Source organism: Alternaria hordeiaustralica (assembly GCF_023758085.1).
Source record: "Alternaria hordeiaustralica strain BMP 2776 chromosome Unknown scaffold_8, whole genome shotgun sequence".
In the NCBI taxonomy this organism is placed as follows: Eukaryota; Fungi; Ascomycota; class Dothideomycetes; order Pleosporales; family Pleosporaceae; genus Alternaria; species Alternaria hordeiaustralica.
The window spans coordinates 138,053-153,278 of NW_026056780.1; the positions used below are offsets into that span (position 1 = coordinate 138,053).

At 54.3% G+C, this 15,226-nt stretch overlaps 4 protein-coding genes across 4 annotated transcripts; 1 reads left to right on the forward strand and 3 right to left on the reverse strand.

Moving 5' to 3' along the window:
• Window positions 1–1,764: 1,764 nt before the first annotated feature.
• On the reverse strand, window positions 1,765–2,654 carry J4E84_004915 (uncharacterized protein; the record flags this gene model as incomplete). The annotated part of the gene is made up of 2 exons (XM_049387515.1): window positions 1,765–2,013; window positions 2,100–2,654. 2 exons carry the CDS (start codon window positions 2,652–2,654, stop codon window positions 1,765–1,767), a joined length of 804 nt encoding a protein of 267 aa, XP_049244493.1.
• Window positions 2,655–5,880: 3,226 nt separating this feature from the next.
• Window positions 5,881–6,861, reverse strand: J4E84_004916 (uncharacterized protein; the record flags this gene model as incomplete). Its single annotated transcript, XM_049387516.1, has 5 exons — window positions 5,881–5,925; window positions 5,989–6,075; window positions 6,127–6,159; window positions 6,335–6,743; window positions 6,857–6,861. The coding sequence occupies 5 exons, from the start codon at window positions 6,859–6,861 to the stop codon at window positions 5,881–5,883; spliced, it is 579 nt and encodes a 192-aa protein (XP_049244494.1).
• A 2,411-nt stretch (window positions 6,862–9,272) lies between these two features.
• On the forward strand, window positions 9,273–10,285 carry J4E84_004917 (uncharacterized protein; the record flags this gene model as incomplete). The annotated part of the gene is made up of 2 exons (XM_049387517.1): window positions 9,273–9,398; window positions 9,452–10,285. 2 exons carry the CDS (start codon window positions 9,273–9,275, stop codon window positions 10,283–10,285), a joined length of 960 nt encoding a protein of 319 aa, XP_049244495.1.
• A 2,259-nt stretch (window positions 10,286–12,544) lies between these two features.
• Window positions 12,545–14,708, reverse strand: J4E84_004918 (uncharacterized protein; the record flags this gene model as incomplete). The annotated part of the gene is made up of 2 exons (XM_049387518.1): window positions 12,545–14,364; window positions 14,420–14,708. The coding sequence occupies 2 exons, from the start codon at window positions 14,706–14,708 to the stop codon at window positions 12,545–12,547; spliced, it is 2,109 nt and encodes a 702-aa protein (XP_049244496.1).
• Window positions 14,709–15,226: the final 518 nt, after the last annotated feature.

Sequence of the window (15,226 nt, forward strand, 5' to 3'; positions counted from 1 at the left end):
CCAGTTCGCGTCGCATTCACTACTCTCCAAAACAAACAACCGCGCCTTCTTCGCCTCCCGCGCCCGCATCCGCTCTGCATATCCTACTTTGACCAAAGGACGCCATTTGGCGCAACAGTAGCGAGGTGTGTGCGGGAACAATGTACTATATCACTAACCCGGATATTATGAACAAGGTTTGTCCCCTTCCCGCATGCGGCATGGTCAGCCCGCGCTTTCTTAATATCGAAAGTATGATCGGTTGGCGAGGGCTCATGTGTATCTTGGTAATGGGTGATAATGCCTTGGTGTCATTAGTTCGAGACGGCTGGGAAGCGGCGTGGGGAAGGGATGGAGGTATTTGGAAAACGGTAGTTGGGGACATAGTGGTGTTGGTTGTGGACTAGGCATTGAGCTGGGTCTTGAGGCATCGCGTTTGGATAGGGATGGACTGCTTGCTTGAATACACTCTGATGTGGTTCCCAAATGAGTGTCAGCGCAATTATTTGGAATTGAATTCTTTCAAGCTTGTTGCTGTAGCTCACATGCGCTTGATGCAAGTACTATACCAGCATGAAGTTTGACTTGTTGCATCCGCGACCGGCCGCAACTCCGATGACACCACCACCACCTGTAAAGCATCATGCCATGCGCATCCAGATCTCATGATAATGTCGACATGTAACATGAAGCTTAAGCATCTGATCTCATCTTCGCGGCCATACTCGTCTCAGATGCGCATCTCAAACTGCTTGATCTGAAACCCATAGTTGTGGTTGAGACACAAGCCACAACCCCGGCATTGACACACGGTCATCAGCGAACATGATGCGCATAATAGCATTCCAAATTATTGATATCAAGTGCGGGTTATGATTTACATGCGATCGCATGTCGCGTATCGAAGTTGCGATGGAAGACCCGGGTACAGGTATTTGACATTAGATGACGGGTGTCATGCCTTGAGAGATGGACGTAGGAGATGAATGTGAGCCACAGATTACAAATGGGTATTCTGAGAACCAAGCGCAAAATGCAGTTGTTGGCTCGAAGACCGTAGTCTAGTAAGACATGCAGAGTGTGAAGGAGATATCTGGCAAGATTGTGTCGCGCGAGAAGAAGCAACGATTATGTATAGAAGAGAATAGATGCAATGCGTGGATGTAAATAAGCAAAAGCATATGACGATACCGCCAGTGATGTACAAAGGAAAAGATGTAGTGACGAGTAAAACAAAGACCAATGAGAATGCGCCCCTTCCGACTCTGCCTGGGTATCGTTTCCTTCTCTTTCACTCCCTACACCCTTGTTGTGTATCCGGAACGCTGGCCGACTCTTTCTCAATGCCGTCCATATCAACTCAAACCTCCAACAGCTCCCTGGATGATGTGATACCAGCCCGAGCCGTCTCTTTCCCAACGCCACCGCAATGCTGGACTCGCTCGGAATGTGTCGCGCGTCGAAGGAATAATCGTTCGTAGTATCCAAAGTATGCAGGTAATTTGTAAAGGAGTGTGTATTGGAAGAGGAAGGGTATACCGTTGGCCCAAATCGTGGTACGTCGTAAAGGAAATGTGTTTAGTGATTAGGAGGCTGGTGTGTGCCTCAGAAGAGTATTGCAAATGCCGAAATCGACCACAGAGAGGCAGGTTTGTGTCCAGCACAAACCCCGCAACACTGTCCCCCTTCCGCATACGCGCATGCTTGTTGTTCATATTTTTGTTCTCACCATGCACGCAAGCCCTCGAACTGGCCAGCCAGCCCATCGCAGTTAGAGTCGGCCAGTCATTGGTAACTTGCGCCGGGATCGCTGGGACCAGCTGCCATCTGAGACGAGGAGTAGGCACCCTGGTGTTGATGTTGTCGATGTTGTGATTCTTCCTCCTCCTCTTCCTGCGCAGCCAACTCCACAGCCTCAAGTGCCTCGGCCTTGTCCTTGCACGCGGCGGGCGAGAAGCCACTGCCAACCTTCGAGGAAATGATGCGCCATCGGTCGTTCTCGTACTCCTGCATGGCGTTGCGAAGCTTTACCACCTGTATTGCCGGTTATGGTTAGCATGTCGGAGATTGTGGATGCGATGCACGACGTCGCGCGTTTCATGACTAGGGTTGCGACTTACCATATCATCCGTCCAGACAGTGGTCTTTGCTTTGAGCTTCGTGCAATACCGTACTTGGAGTGTGCCAGAACTGCGGCCAGGGAAGAAGTCGGCGATTTGCTTCCATGTGAGGTTTTTCTTCTCTTTGAGGTCGACGAGTAACTGGTCGTCCTCGGGCGTGAACTTGAGCTTTGGGCCGCGGGGTCGTTGCGCTGGCGGGGGCATCCCTTCTTGACCGACTACGCTAGGAGGGCCATGGTGTTGAGCGGGAGAGGGAGGTTGGCCCTCCATCGGGTGATGTCTCTTACTGCGATGAGTATTTGGCAGATGGTGGTGATGTGTGGGAGGTAAAGAGGACTGTGGAGCGGGCGGCGGATACTGTTGAAGGGAGTAACCCTGGGTCGCGTGTTGTAGTGAGACGCTTCCCGTTGCTTGTGCGTAGGGATTGAGCTGTTGCTCTAAGCTCGGAGGCAGTTCGTGCTGCAAGTCGTCCTGGTGGCTGCGCTTGCGTCCGGCGGTCTGCTGGGGCGGCGGTGGGTAGCCCACGTTGTAGGAAGATGGCGAGTGTTGCGACATGGAGTGGTGGCGCAGAAGATGGGGTTGATGTAATGAATGTGTGTCGATGTCTGTGTAGGTAGGGTGGTGGCCGGCGCCGGCATGTTGCAGCGTTTGAGACTGGTGTGGCTGCAGGAAGGAGTGAGGGTGGTATCCCGGAGGCAATCCGGTATGGGAATGGAGGACATTTTGATGTTCGACGTTTGAGGTCGGTATGTGATGTTCTTCCCCGGCATCGCCTGGTACGCTGTAGTCGAGGAAAGGGCCTCGATAGGGACTCGCCAGTGTTGCGATCACGCATGGAGACTACCAGAGCTAGGTTGCTCTGGCAGGCCGCCGCAGTGAGACCTGAGCCAGAAAAAGGATGCCTGGTTTGAGTTGGTGTTCGGAGTTGCGATGGCTGTATCGCACGCGTTTGGGTATTTCGAATTTTGTTATATTGACAAATGTTGGAGCAAGAAAGGCCTAGGGGAACGCGCCATCGGTCGAGGTCTTATCGCGTGTGTTAAGCGTCTGGGTTGTCGAATATAGGTTGTAGCCTTGTAGGGAACAAACGAAAAGTACGTATGGCTGGGGATGCTCGTGGAATATAAGATTCCTGCCTGATGGGAGAAGGCATTAAAAATCTCGGGCAGTAGGTCCCTTCAAAAGCCCGGTCCGTCTTGTGCGATTGCCACACGGACACAGGATCCAAGCATGTACAGCAATGGGTCGTCCCCACGAGACGCTCTGTTCCTGAGGAGCACCAAATGAGCTTAGTAGGGAAGGCCCAGGAACTGATTCTACGTCAAGCATAATGCGGTGATCAATGACAAGGAGGGGACCCCCGGCATGCGATCTGGACGAGTACAATGCTCGCAGACGTGGGTCGTGAGTGGCTGCTGATGCAAAATGAGATGGGCATGAGGTACTGTGCCCGGCTTGCGAGGGTCGGTGGGGCCCGGGGCGTGCGCGGTCCATGCCATCGTCGTTTATTTCTAGAATGCCGCCAGAAAGATCTCCAACGCCGTTGCAGGCGCTGCAGGAGGGATCCTGGCGCAGCGTGGTGGCCAGGAGATGTGCATTGAAGACGTTCTGAACCGGCTAGCAAGACGGCAGGGGCTCGAGGCGATTCCCCGAAGAGGCAGCGCCACGAGCGAGCGCCGTCTGCCAGATTGATGAGACACAGTCTACCAGACGGAGCCAGGAGCGCGGGAGAGGTGCTCGGGTCATGCTCGGAGGCGAGTGCTTCCAAACGGCCTGGCAGAGGGGTGCTGTGACAATGATGGCATTTTTTCATGGCATCTCAATGGCATACACGCCCGGTGCCTCAGTCGACGGCACTTCATGCCTGGAAGAGCCTTACCCGGGCTCAGGGCCCCATGAAGCATGATGCTGCTGGCGAAGAAGCGGTACTCGGATCAGGGCAGGACAGCTGTCGATGCCGGCATTTACGCAGCCGTAGCACCCGCCTGTAAGCAGTGGGACCGAGCGATGGCAGGGCTCTCGGTCATGGTTCTCTAACGCATAGGCATGACGGCCTCAGATTGGCTCATGCGTGGGCCGTTTCAAGGTATAGAGTCAGACCCTGCCCTATATGCGCTTCGTCACCCCCCATGAGTTGGGATCTACCAGCCACAGAAATATCCCGACGCCCGCATTGGATGACGCACTTCGGCCTGCTGCAGACGCAGCGGGTGTACGGAGTGCTGGTGGCAAGTAGAGATGAGCACTGCGAGAGAGTATACCTGAGACAGCAGCCAGGTGTTTGAGGCGGGCGAATGCGTGAGGCGTTGTGGGGAGAAGGAGCAAGCGAGGACGACAGCGGGCTCGCCTGAGTAGCGAGTTCCCGATTTTAGCGTCGACGTCGAATCGCAGCCGGCCGCGATCTTCTGGCCCGCAAGCCTCGCATACAGGTCATCTCTCGACTGCATGGGCGAGATGAGGCATCGCGAGTCCAGTGCGTCGTGCCGCTGCCTACACGGTCGCCCTATGTACGCCACGACGGATGCGCTCGCCGAAGAGGCAACCGCATCCTCCTGGCGCGCCCTCACCACCAGCCGCTCTCACGTGACGACTTCACGACAGACGCGCTCCCCGGCTGGAGGCTGGGATCTCCCTGCATTTGCAGCCCTCGCTATGACCTCACCGCCGTCGCCATGTACGACTTTCAGGCCTAGCGACAGTCTGCCAATCTTCAAGTACTCGACCAACGGCGCATTATCCATTTAGGCTGATGCACGCCATTGCGAACTATAGGCTCGCGGAACTGCACGATGCAGCCCTCACCACGCTCCGTCCAACAGACCGCGCCCTTCACCGCGGCCACGCCGCCATGTCATCTGGCCTGCGTCGTGAGCGGAGCGCGTGCAGCGCATGTACACGGTGAGTAGAAGCGCGTTGCGGCGCATTGTGGGCGACCAAGTTCCCCCGACGCGCAATCTACTGTCGACGTTACGGCACGGCTTCGTGCAAGCGCGTCGCGACCACATCGCGCGCCCGTTGATGTGGTTCGGTAGCATAGCCGGAGCGTTCGTCTGGGACTCTGGGTAACTCATGCCGTTACACGTGGGCGTCGCGACCAAGATCGCCCCAACGACACCGTTGATCGCACGAAAAAGAAAACAACGATCGTCCTCTGCGCCATGATTGCTACACTGACGGCAAAGGCGCGTCGTCTATGTGTGCTACAAATAGCCAGGCGGATTCTGCCGATCTGCGTGCGGCAGTAGGTGAGGCGGAACGTTGAGGTGTGGTGTGGCGAGGGGTTGAAACATTCAACGAACCGCTGCAGGCTACCGAAACCAACTCTCCCAACTGTTCGTTGACGTGAAACGATAACACAAGCAAGATCGGCCAATCGCCGCTTCGACAGGCAGACTTTGAGATGCTCCCCACATGCGACAATCCGTTATGGCATGGATACATTGCCGACTATTGCTAAGTAAAGACATTCGACATTATATCCAGGATGGAAGCTCCCTCAGGACTACAACCAAATCCCGAAGCGAAAGGATGACCGCGGAGAAACACAATAACATTGGTCAGCGTTGCCGAAAACTGCTAAGCATCTTTTGGAAAGAGAAGGCGACTAATGCCTTGTGTACTCCGCTGCCGAGAACCACGTCCGGAAACACCAAGAAGGACGAACGGATGCCCACAGCACTTTTGCGCATGCGATGCTCGATCAAGATAGGAAAGCTGGTATCATAAGCGGGCCCCACCGCACTAATTCCGGAAAGATGCAGACTGTGATCATAAGTGTCGTTCAGTACTTGCCGCCAAAATTCTCCTTTGCGTACTGCTCGCATGCCTGGTGCACGTCAGTACAAGCTCATGCACACGAAGACTACGTTCGGAGTCGATCAAGACATACTTTTGCAGGCTTGCCAACCTTCTGACCGATGACCTTCCATTTGTTGGCATCGTATTCTTTGATGGCGGCAAGCAGCGCGGCGCTCTTCTTACTCATCAGCACACTCTCAAAGGGACGGTGATAGAGCCTCTAACTCACTTCGTCCTCAGCGAACTCGGCATAGTGCATGTCCTTGAGGGTCAGTTAGAGGGTCCGCAGTGGAACAGTACTGGTCGCATGCCCACCTTGTACCAATGTTTCTTTACACTCCCTTCTGTCCGCTGCGGGAACGTCTACCAAAGGCCAAGTCAGCTAACTGTTCTCCGGGAACACCGCAGTTGTCTGATCCGGCAAGCGCTCTCCTCACCTTTGCGATCTCGCTCCAGCTGTTTCCAGCATCTCTCATTTGTTTCAATCTCAATTCCTCAGCTGGCGTCCAAGGCGTATTTGTCCGACTCTTCTTGGTCTTGGGCTCCTGTGCAGCATCGACATCAGCCGTTGGTGGCAACACAGCACTACTCGCTTGCGCCTCTGCACTATCTGCAGTACCTGCCATCTGTTCCTGGGACTGTCCGAGGGTTACAGACTTGCGCTTTCGGCTCGTAGGAGATGGCAGTGGCGGTTGAGCGCCAGTGTGAGCCTCTGGATTCGCCGTGGTGAATGACGCCGCTGGCTGTAGACTGGGCAGCTCTGGCTGTCCAGAGTACTGAACGCTCGGTTGGGGGTTCGCTGCAATGGGCGACGGTTTCAGGCTACGCTTGGTGGAGGGCGAGGAGCTGTCGGGGGCCACAACGTCAGCGCGCGCGGCAAGGTACCGAGTCGAGTAGGGGAAGTATCTCAGAGTCGCAGAATGGGGACAAGACGAGACGGATATAGTGGAAAGACTCACGACATGGCGGCAGACGGGCGATAAGACCTAAGCCAGGCAGGCGGCAGCACGAGACAGCTTCACTGGGGAGAGCAGGATGCGCCTATAGAGTGTAGTGTCATGCTCGTATATTACAGCTTCAGGACCACTTTCAGAGGGTACGACGGCCAGACTGGAGGCAGTAGATCATCATGATATCCAAGGAAGCAGATGGCCTGTCGGTGCGAGCGCTGATCAAGTACAAGGGATACAAAGAGGGTCAGGTTGGCAGCAGACGGGCGAATGGGAGGAAGGCATAGGCATCATGGTGGAGGACGAGGGCGACGCTGTGAGGTTAAGTGGCCGAATGCTAGCGGGGGTCGGCGCCCAAGATGGGGAGGGCAAGTACTAGTACTTGCCCGCTAGTGAATTGAAGGTGGTGGTCGAGGTATAGATACGCGGGGACGCGCTGCAGACAAGAAGCGGGGTAACAGGCTCTAGGGCCCGGCTCTGATGAACAGGTGGCTTTGAGGTTACGGGGACAGCGCGACGAGTGCTTAGAGGGCAGCGGAGGTAGAGTGCGCAGCGCGTGACTGCTTCATGCGTGTCCAGCATACATGCGAGTGATGCGGAGCGCCCCCGATCGGGTGTCGCGACATGATGACTGTGTATACAGACAGCCACGGCGCCGGCGGAGTAGTGGGCGAGACAAGCGCATGTTGTCATGAGTGTCATGGCGATTCCCATGCCGGGTCGAGTAGAGTGACCCCAGATCAGGTCACCGTGGAGTCGCTACCAGGCCAGATGGCGTGCCGTAGTGGTGACGGAGTTGCTGGCAGCTGGAGCGGGGCAGCGTGCATGGACCGGCCGCTCTTTCCTCGAGTGGTGCTCGTGCCTTCCAACCTCATCATCGGTCAACAACACAGCGGGAAGTCGCCATGGCGAGAGTCGCACAAACACGACCACGTCAGACGGCTGCTCTGCTCGACAATCTATCTCACGACCTGCCGCTTGCCCGCCAATGGCGCCCTCACCACCACAGAGATTGTGCTGCTATTTAGCCCGGCTTCAGTCGTCGCCGAGTGCGAGCCATCCCTGTCTTCTCCACACGGCCACTGCAGCAGCGGCTTGCAACGATGGTACCAAACAAGGACCTCTTGCGCTCATCAGCAACACCGCTGGGCGCGGGGAAGAGGAGTGAGGTAATCGATATGCTGCTGCCGGACCGTCCTGAGTACTTTGCTCGCCGTGGGCCTGGATGCCTTTTCAACCCAGGCTCCGCTCCGCATTCAAGCCAAGCTCTTTCTCCAGCCGCCTGACGCAGCGCCAGTATCACTACAAGCCACAAGCGTTTGATCAGAACCGCTCTGCCACAGCCTTACCGCTTACGACCTATAGCAGCACACATGGCCTGCCAAGCGCTTCGGCCTTACGAGTTGCCTGACGTGTTGATGCTGTAGGCGGAACACGACCCATCCGAACGTACTCGTTTCGCCTGTCTCACAGCGTCGTCATCTGCACTCTTGTGTGTTGCGAATCATCTCCACTCACCGTCTGCTCGGCCCTATTCACATGGAGCAGATTCGTAGCAAAGTGTCTGAGGCATCGTCGTTGAGAAGTGCTTCAAAGCTCGTTGCCAATGTTGTTTGTCTCTGCAATGGGCGACCGCCGGCGCACAGTCCCCCCCGCAGCCTGTCACAGCACGTTCTGCGTTAGCGCCCGCCGTCGCTTCGGCACTGGTCGCTGCTTGTTTCCAGCTTTCCAAACATTGTCAAACCTCGCGCTCCGTCAAAACTGCACCAAGTCCGACGCGCGCGGTTTTGAAACTGCCCCCGTGGGTCCCGATGAGGCTGAGGACCTTATGCATCCCGCTCTAGATCTTCAGAGCCCCAGGCAGCGATTTCGTATGCGTCTTCATGTCCGTTCCACTTCCGGCTTAACATGTCTCGTGTCAAGGTTCTTCTAAACATTTTGGCTGCGAACACCGTCTTTGCCCCATGATGCCGATCAGGAATCGAGTTGCAGAAGCGACGGTTTGAAAACGTTGCCAATCTCAGAAACTGCCACTGCTAATCGACTTGGTCTGTGACCACTGACCGACCCGTTTCTTGACCTCTGTCCAAACTCTATAACTGCCCGAGTGCCCCAAGTTTCGAGGCTTCAACCGCATCTGTTCAATCGGCATCTGTCTTTTGTTTTTTAGCAGCCTTGTAATACTCTCTTTTACTTCCCACTGGTTTGGGCTGCACTACATTCACTTAATCAACTTTACCAACATTGCTGAGCAATTACTTTTTTACCGACACACCGTGTAATACTTTCTTTTCAGAGCCAGCCTCGATCACGACGAACAGACATCCCTAGTGGACACGAATCAACGACTTCTTCTACGCCAAGTACTCCAATCAGCAACATCAACATCAACATACTATCAGCTCAGCAACACAACGATTACAACATGCTTCACCACCAGCCCCAGATCCTCTCCCCTCTTCCTGAGATGAACTCTCAGTCTCCTGACCCTTCCAGCCTCCGCGCTAGGAAGATGTCAGCCGGTGGTAACAGGTCTTGGTCCGAAGAGGAGGTATGTCCACCAGTTGCACTCATCAGCATCCACTATATACTTACAATATCTAGGAGAACTACCTTCTTCAGACCCGCATGCAAAAGATGCCTTACAAGCACATTGCTGCTCACCTCAAGAAGACCGAGCTTGCATGCCGCCTGCATTACCATCAGCTCTCGCACGGTAGCCACCGCCGCAAGCGCAACAACTCGGTCTCTTCCAACGCCTCTTGCAGCTCTTCCGGTACTGCTCCGGTCTACTCCATGGCCATGGATCAGGATGCCTACTCTCAATCCTCCCGCCACAGCTCGCCCATGAGCTACACTGGCAGTCCCCATGTCCGCGCCAACTCCATCACCACCTCTCCCGGCCGCTCCCAGCACAAGATCCTCCTTCCCAAGCCCCGCACCCTTACTCCCCGTGGATCCCCGGAGCCTTACAACGGTCTCCGTATCAACACCGAAGTGGCCCACCAGCCCAAGATCGTTGACACCGACCGTCTCCGCTCCATCTACGAAGCCCGCCGCCAACAATTCTGGGCTACCGTCGCTGCCGACTACGGTGCGGATGTTTCCCCCGCCCAGCTCGAGGAGATCTGGCGCAACGGCTCCAACGCTGTCCGCCCTCCAACTCCCGATGCCTCGCCCGATGGTAGCATCATGCACAACCCCATGTTCAAGCCCTCTCCCTTCCCGAGCTACATCTCGCCCGCCCACAGCGAGCCAGCCAAGCACTACAGCCCGATGAACCCCATGAACATTAGCGCCGTTTCAGCCCCAGAGCGCATGCCTTACGTTCTGCCCATGCCTGTTCCTTCCTCTGGCCGCCCAAGGGCTGGTACGTGGAGCTCTGCGCCCAGGGACAACATGCCCATCGCTAGCCTCCTCAACGACGATAGGAAATAAATGTCCATCATCTTTGCATTCCTGTACTTGTTAGATCACTTCCTGGGTCGTGGCATTAGGCATGGAATGCGGTTATGGCATTGGCAAATGACTCTTTTCTCCTCTTCTCTACTTTCGTTAATTCGCTATTCAATCAACCCTTTTCTTCATATTACTGTCTTAACGTCCTCGGTGGTATATGTCAAGAGCGGTATGGTTTAGCATGGCATATGAGACACTTGTTGTTTCGGATCTTTACTCAGGCGTTCAGCATTTGGAATTTTGGTCTTGGCGCATAGCATCAACGGGTATCTGGGCGCTTCACTTTTTGAAGAGTTTTGCAGCATTGTTCTACACGGTAGATGGTAGCGGTAGTCAATACAGAAGAATATCCACATTACTAGTCCACATCTTCAAGACACTTCATCATGGTATGGACTTTCAACGAGCATACCCTTGACGACCACATGTTCCTGACATTTCGCTTACGCCTGATGTTTGCCTAATACAGGCGGTTAAGCGAGCATGTCAAACACGACTACCTTCTCCTTTACCTTTTGTGAACTTCCTCTTGTCCGTAGTATAATATCGAAGGCATGTTAAGATATTGAGTCTTGGAGATGAAGATAATCGCAGAATCTCGAGTTAGATCACGGCATCAACGACAACATGGCCACTTCCACCTCCGCACACTCGAGCAACGAACACCTTGCGCACAATCAACCTCTTACTCACATTTATCCGCTTATGAGCAGATTCCTCGTCCAAATAACTAATCTGACAGCGGCAGCCTTGCTTCCAAGGCCCGCCCATGACAGCCACCGGTGCCAAAACTCCAAGGCACAGAACACCACATCACGGAACTTACCAAGCGAACGCGAACGCACATCTGCACTATCTGTCCTTTTCCAACTAGCATACCGTTGTAATCGTAGGATGATTTCCTTCTTTGCCGCTGCCGTTGTCGCTGCCGGTACCAGTGCGGTGCGGTGAAGCCTGACTCGCTGCGTGTTTGGTAGGTGAAACGTTTGGGACCGCACTAGTTGGCTTTGCGCGGCACAACGGTTTGGTAACGGCGGGCGTGGGCGTCAGATGCACCTGTCAAGATCGTGTGTGCGTGTAGATGGCGATGTCGCTTTGACGATGTTCGCACACGACGTACTCGGAGTGCGAAACGGCAGAGTGGAAAGTTGACGTGCTGTTGGTGGGTTTCGCATACGTAAGCAGGGGTGCATGCAATACACGCGTGTGTCGTCTTTGGCGATGTGCATATAGACAGCCTCGTCATAGACCGGAGTAGGACCATGAGAATTCCAAATCACATTCGTCTTACTAAGAGACGCGACGGGTTTGCGAGAGAGAAAAAAAATCGGTATCCCGTGTTCCTATTCTTGTTGCTGGTCTGACGCTCGACCCCATGTCAGCCCTGCGCATCTCCCGCCCATCCCGCGAACGTCATTTGACTCGCATCCCACCGATCCTAACGCACAACGCCACAGCCCGTCCATCCGTCCAACTAGACGACATCCCAGCCATCTACATAGTACCAGTGCTCTGTTGCTAATTTCCCGATATTCATGCCTTGCTGCCTTACCCTTCCTCCATGATCCCTTTCCTGTGGCCCCCCCTGTAAACACGCCATCTCATCGACCAGAGATCCTCCCTCATCCCCACCACGCCCCCTAGCTTGGAAGCAAACGAGTCAATTTCCATGTCCCCGGTCAGCGCATATGCCGAAGTCCTAATGCAGATCTACGCTCCGGCAAGTGTCAGGGATGTGCGTTGGATTCCGGTCCAGTGGAGTCGGTCAGGGTCGCATTGGCGGTATTCATGCGAACTGGGTTTGAGACCTGGTGGGGATCTGTGAGCGCCTTAGTTTCGAGGCGCATAACTGTGGCGTGTGAGCGATGGATGCGCGCGATGGATTCGCATGCCTTGTAGGGCTGATAGAATCTGTGTATGCATGGCTGAGGGGGAAGATGACGTCGCAGGCTGAAGCCGTGGGTTCGGTCATATCCGCGACATGCATGAGTGAGGGGTTCTGGAAGTGTGACCGAAGGTTTGGTGGTGCATAAGGCGATAGGAAAGCCTGCGTCGGTGTAGTCGCCTAATGCGTGTGTAACGCGTGACTCCCAAAGGATTGTGTCGGACCGTAGAGTCGTTGGGTCAGCTGACTCTCGTGACTGTATCAACGTAATCGTTGTGGCTATCTGGGGTGATGTTTGGCCGACAGTACTCCCGAGGGGACCACGGCTGCACTGTGCTTGCGGCCCTTCTTCATCAGGGGTTGGACTCTGCGACTGTCTCTCCCGCCCCTTCCTGACCAGCCTCGTTGTCCGGTTGCGACCCTCTCCTGTCTTCGGGATCTTGGTCGCCCTTTCCACCATTCTTTTGTTGCTCACCACTTGATTCAATGTCATCTCTCAGCTCTGCCTCTTCTTGTGGGTCCTCTGTGCCCCTCGAGCTGTACTCTTGATCCATGCGACGCATCAACTCTTCGCCGGGTAAAAGAATGCTTCTGTCGATCGCCAGAGGTAGTCCACGATGTCTCCCACGTAGCATAGCAGCCATTAAGACGACTTTGCTCAAGCTGGCAAAGTCGCCGCATAGACTGGTGTTCTTTCCCGGTACACCGAGACTCAAGCCGACAGTGCCATATGCCGATGTGACTTCGAATAATATCGAGAAGACGCTGAATCCCGGTGATGCGTCGAGAATGTGACCTCGCTCAATGATACATATGAGAAAGAAGACAAAGAACTGGAACCAGATGTCGTAAGCAAGCTGCTTTTGTAGATGTGATGCTACGCCAGCGGCGCTGCTGTCATTCTCTTCCAGTCCGATCGATTTCTCCTCGTACGTGTTCGTCTTCCGCAGTACCAACGTCATGGGGTAGATCGAGATGTACATGATGACCAAATAAGCCACCAAGCATGCAGGTGCCAGCGAACTCATGTTGATGATGTATGCGCCGCTAGTACGTAGTCCGCTGGCCATGAAGAGTCCGTCTACCACTCTAGCGCCAGTGGATAGAGCTTCGACATCTGGCATGCCGATGTTCAATATCTCGAAGCAAAGCCAGGCAGTGATATCGATGCCGAGCTGAACAAGAAAGAGGTATACTGTCTCGCGCTTGGGGAAAAGGTATATGAAACAACGTCGCGGATGCTGCAGAAGGAATTGCATCGTGTTCCTGATACGAGACTCTTTTGGCAGTATCTTCTTTAATACCCATATCGTGATGCGGAGTAGAATCGGGAACTGCGTTTGACCAGCGAACGCGAGACATGCAGCCACAAGCAAAACATACGCATTGCCGCTGAAGGGAACGAAATTAGCGTTGAGTACGTTGAGTCCACCATTAGAGAATTCCGTGACCGTCGCAAAATAGGCCCACCATCCTGGGTTGATGGCACCTGGCTGCTCTTGATACAATGTACTCTTGGTATCGTCGCGATATGCGTACGGTATCAAGAAAGTGATACCAAGCAGGTACCAGAAGATCTGATAGCCGACCAGGATAAGCAACAGAGCTTGGAGTGCGCGATACTCCACACCCCCAAGTTCCATGCGATCTTGCTCACTGAGCTCGCGAAAGCGACCCTTGGAGTCGAGATGCGGCTTGAAGGAGACGTAGTCGTGTTTCTCGGGTTTCAATTCTGTCGAGAAGCGGTCCAGAATGCGGCTGAAGAAGTTGCGAGCGGACTTCATTTCCCAGGGTGTTGGTATGAAGCCAAAACCGGTTTCGTAGTGATATGTGCGTCTTCTAGACTTGGGATACATTTTTGCTTGTGGCGGCTCCTCGTTCTCTTCTTGCACTTTCTTTCCTGTCTGGCCTTGTTTTGCATTCGGTCGCTGGCGCAGGCTTCCGGTACTGCTGCTGCTTTCGTTGTGATCTGAATGGCTGTTCTCGATATCTTGCACGAGTCTTTGCATCGTGTGCGAATGTTTGACGACATCTGCCATCTTTTTCCGGAAGAGTGCTCTTCTGATGAGTACCACAGCTGTCGATACAAATGGTATGTTGCCAATCATTAGCAGCACGGCGAAGGTCGCTTGCTGGAAGCCGGACATATCTCCGAGGTCTACCGAATTGAGCCCTGCATCGATTAGTATTCGGTTCACACAAACCCAGAGGACGGGGAAGACACTTACCTGTAGTTGTCATAGCACTGGTGCACAAGAACAGCGCGTCGGTGTAAGTCACATGCGCATCTCCATATTCTCTGGGCCCATCAGCGAGACCCTGCCCATATACGATAACCGAGGAGATCGCGATAACGACGACGAAATACAGCATATGCGCGCGATAAAAGTTCAACTTCAGCACCTCCTCTTTCAAATACTTCAAAACGTCATCTTTGGCCTGACGCGGGTTGCGCAGCTCCTCAAGCGGGTCGTGCATCGCGTCGTTGTCGTCGAGCGGCAACCACGACGAGCTCATTCCGGCTGCAAGTCGCAATGTATATACTTCTGCGGTATTTGTCCAAGACGCGTACCAAGAGAAAGCGCGGATCAACGTGGCAGATCTGGATAGCGCAACCTTGTCAGAAGTAGGCTGTGTTTAGCTGCGCTGCCCAGGCATTTTCGCGAGGGATGATGTCACTGACCCTCAAGCACGAACCTTATCGCGCGTGGGGAACGACGCATCATCGTGGACGCGACAACATTGATCTTCAGGTCCGCGACGTTCTCAATTGGCTTGCTGTACTGAACGGTGAGGAGTTGGCAGATTGTAAATTGTCTCCGTGCCGGTCCGGAGATGTTGTGATTAGAGCCTGGATTTGTCGTGCGACGAGGTTCGTCCCTGGCATATTACTAGGATCATCCATAGCGAACTACGTCTGATGGCCGTATATGTGCGCTGTCACCGCCTCCTGCGTTGCATTCTGTATTCCTTGTTGTGATCTCGAAGTGCTCGATGAGGAAAATCCAATCATACGTTGGACCGCGGTATATGGA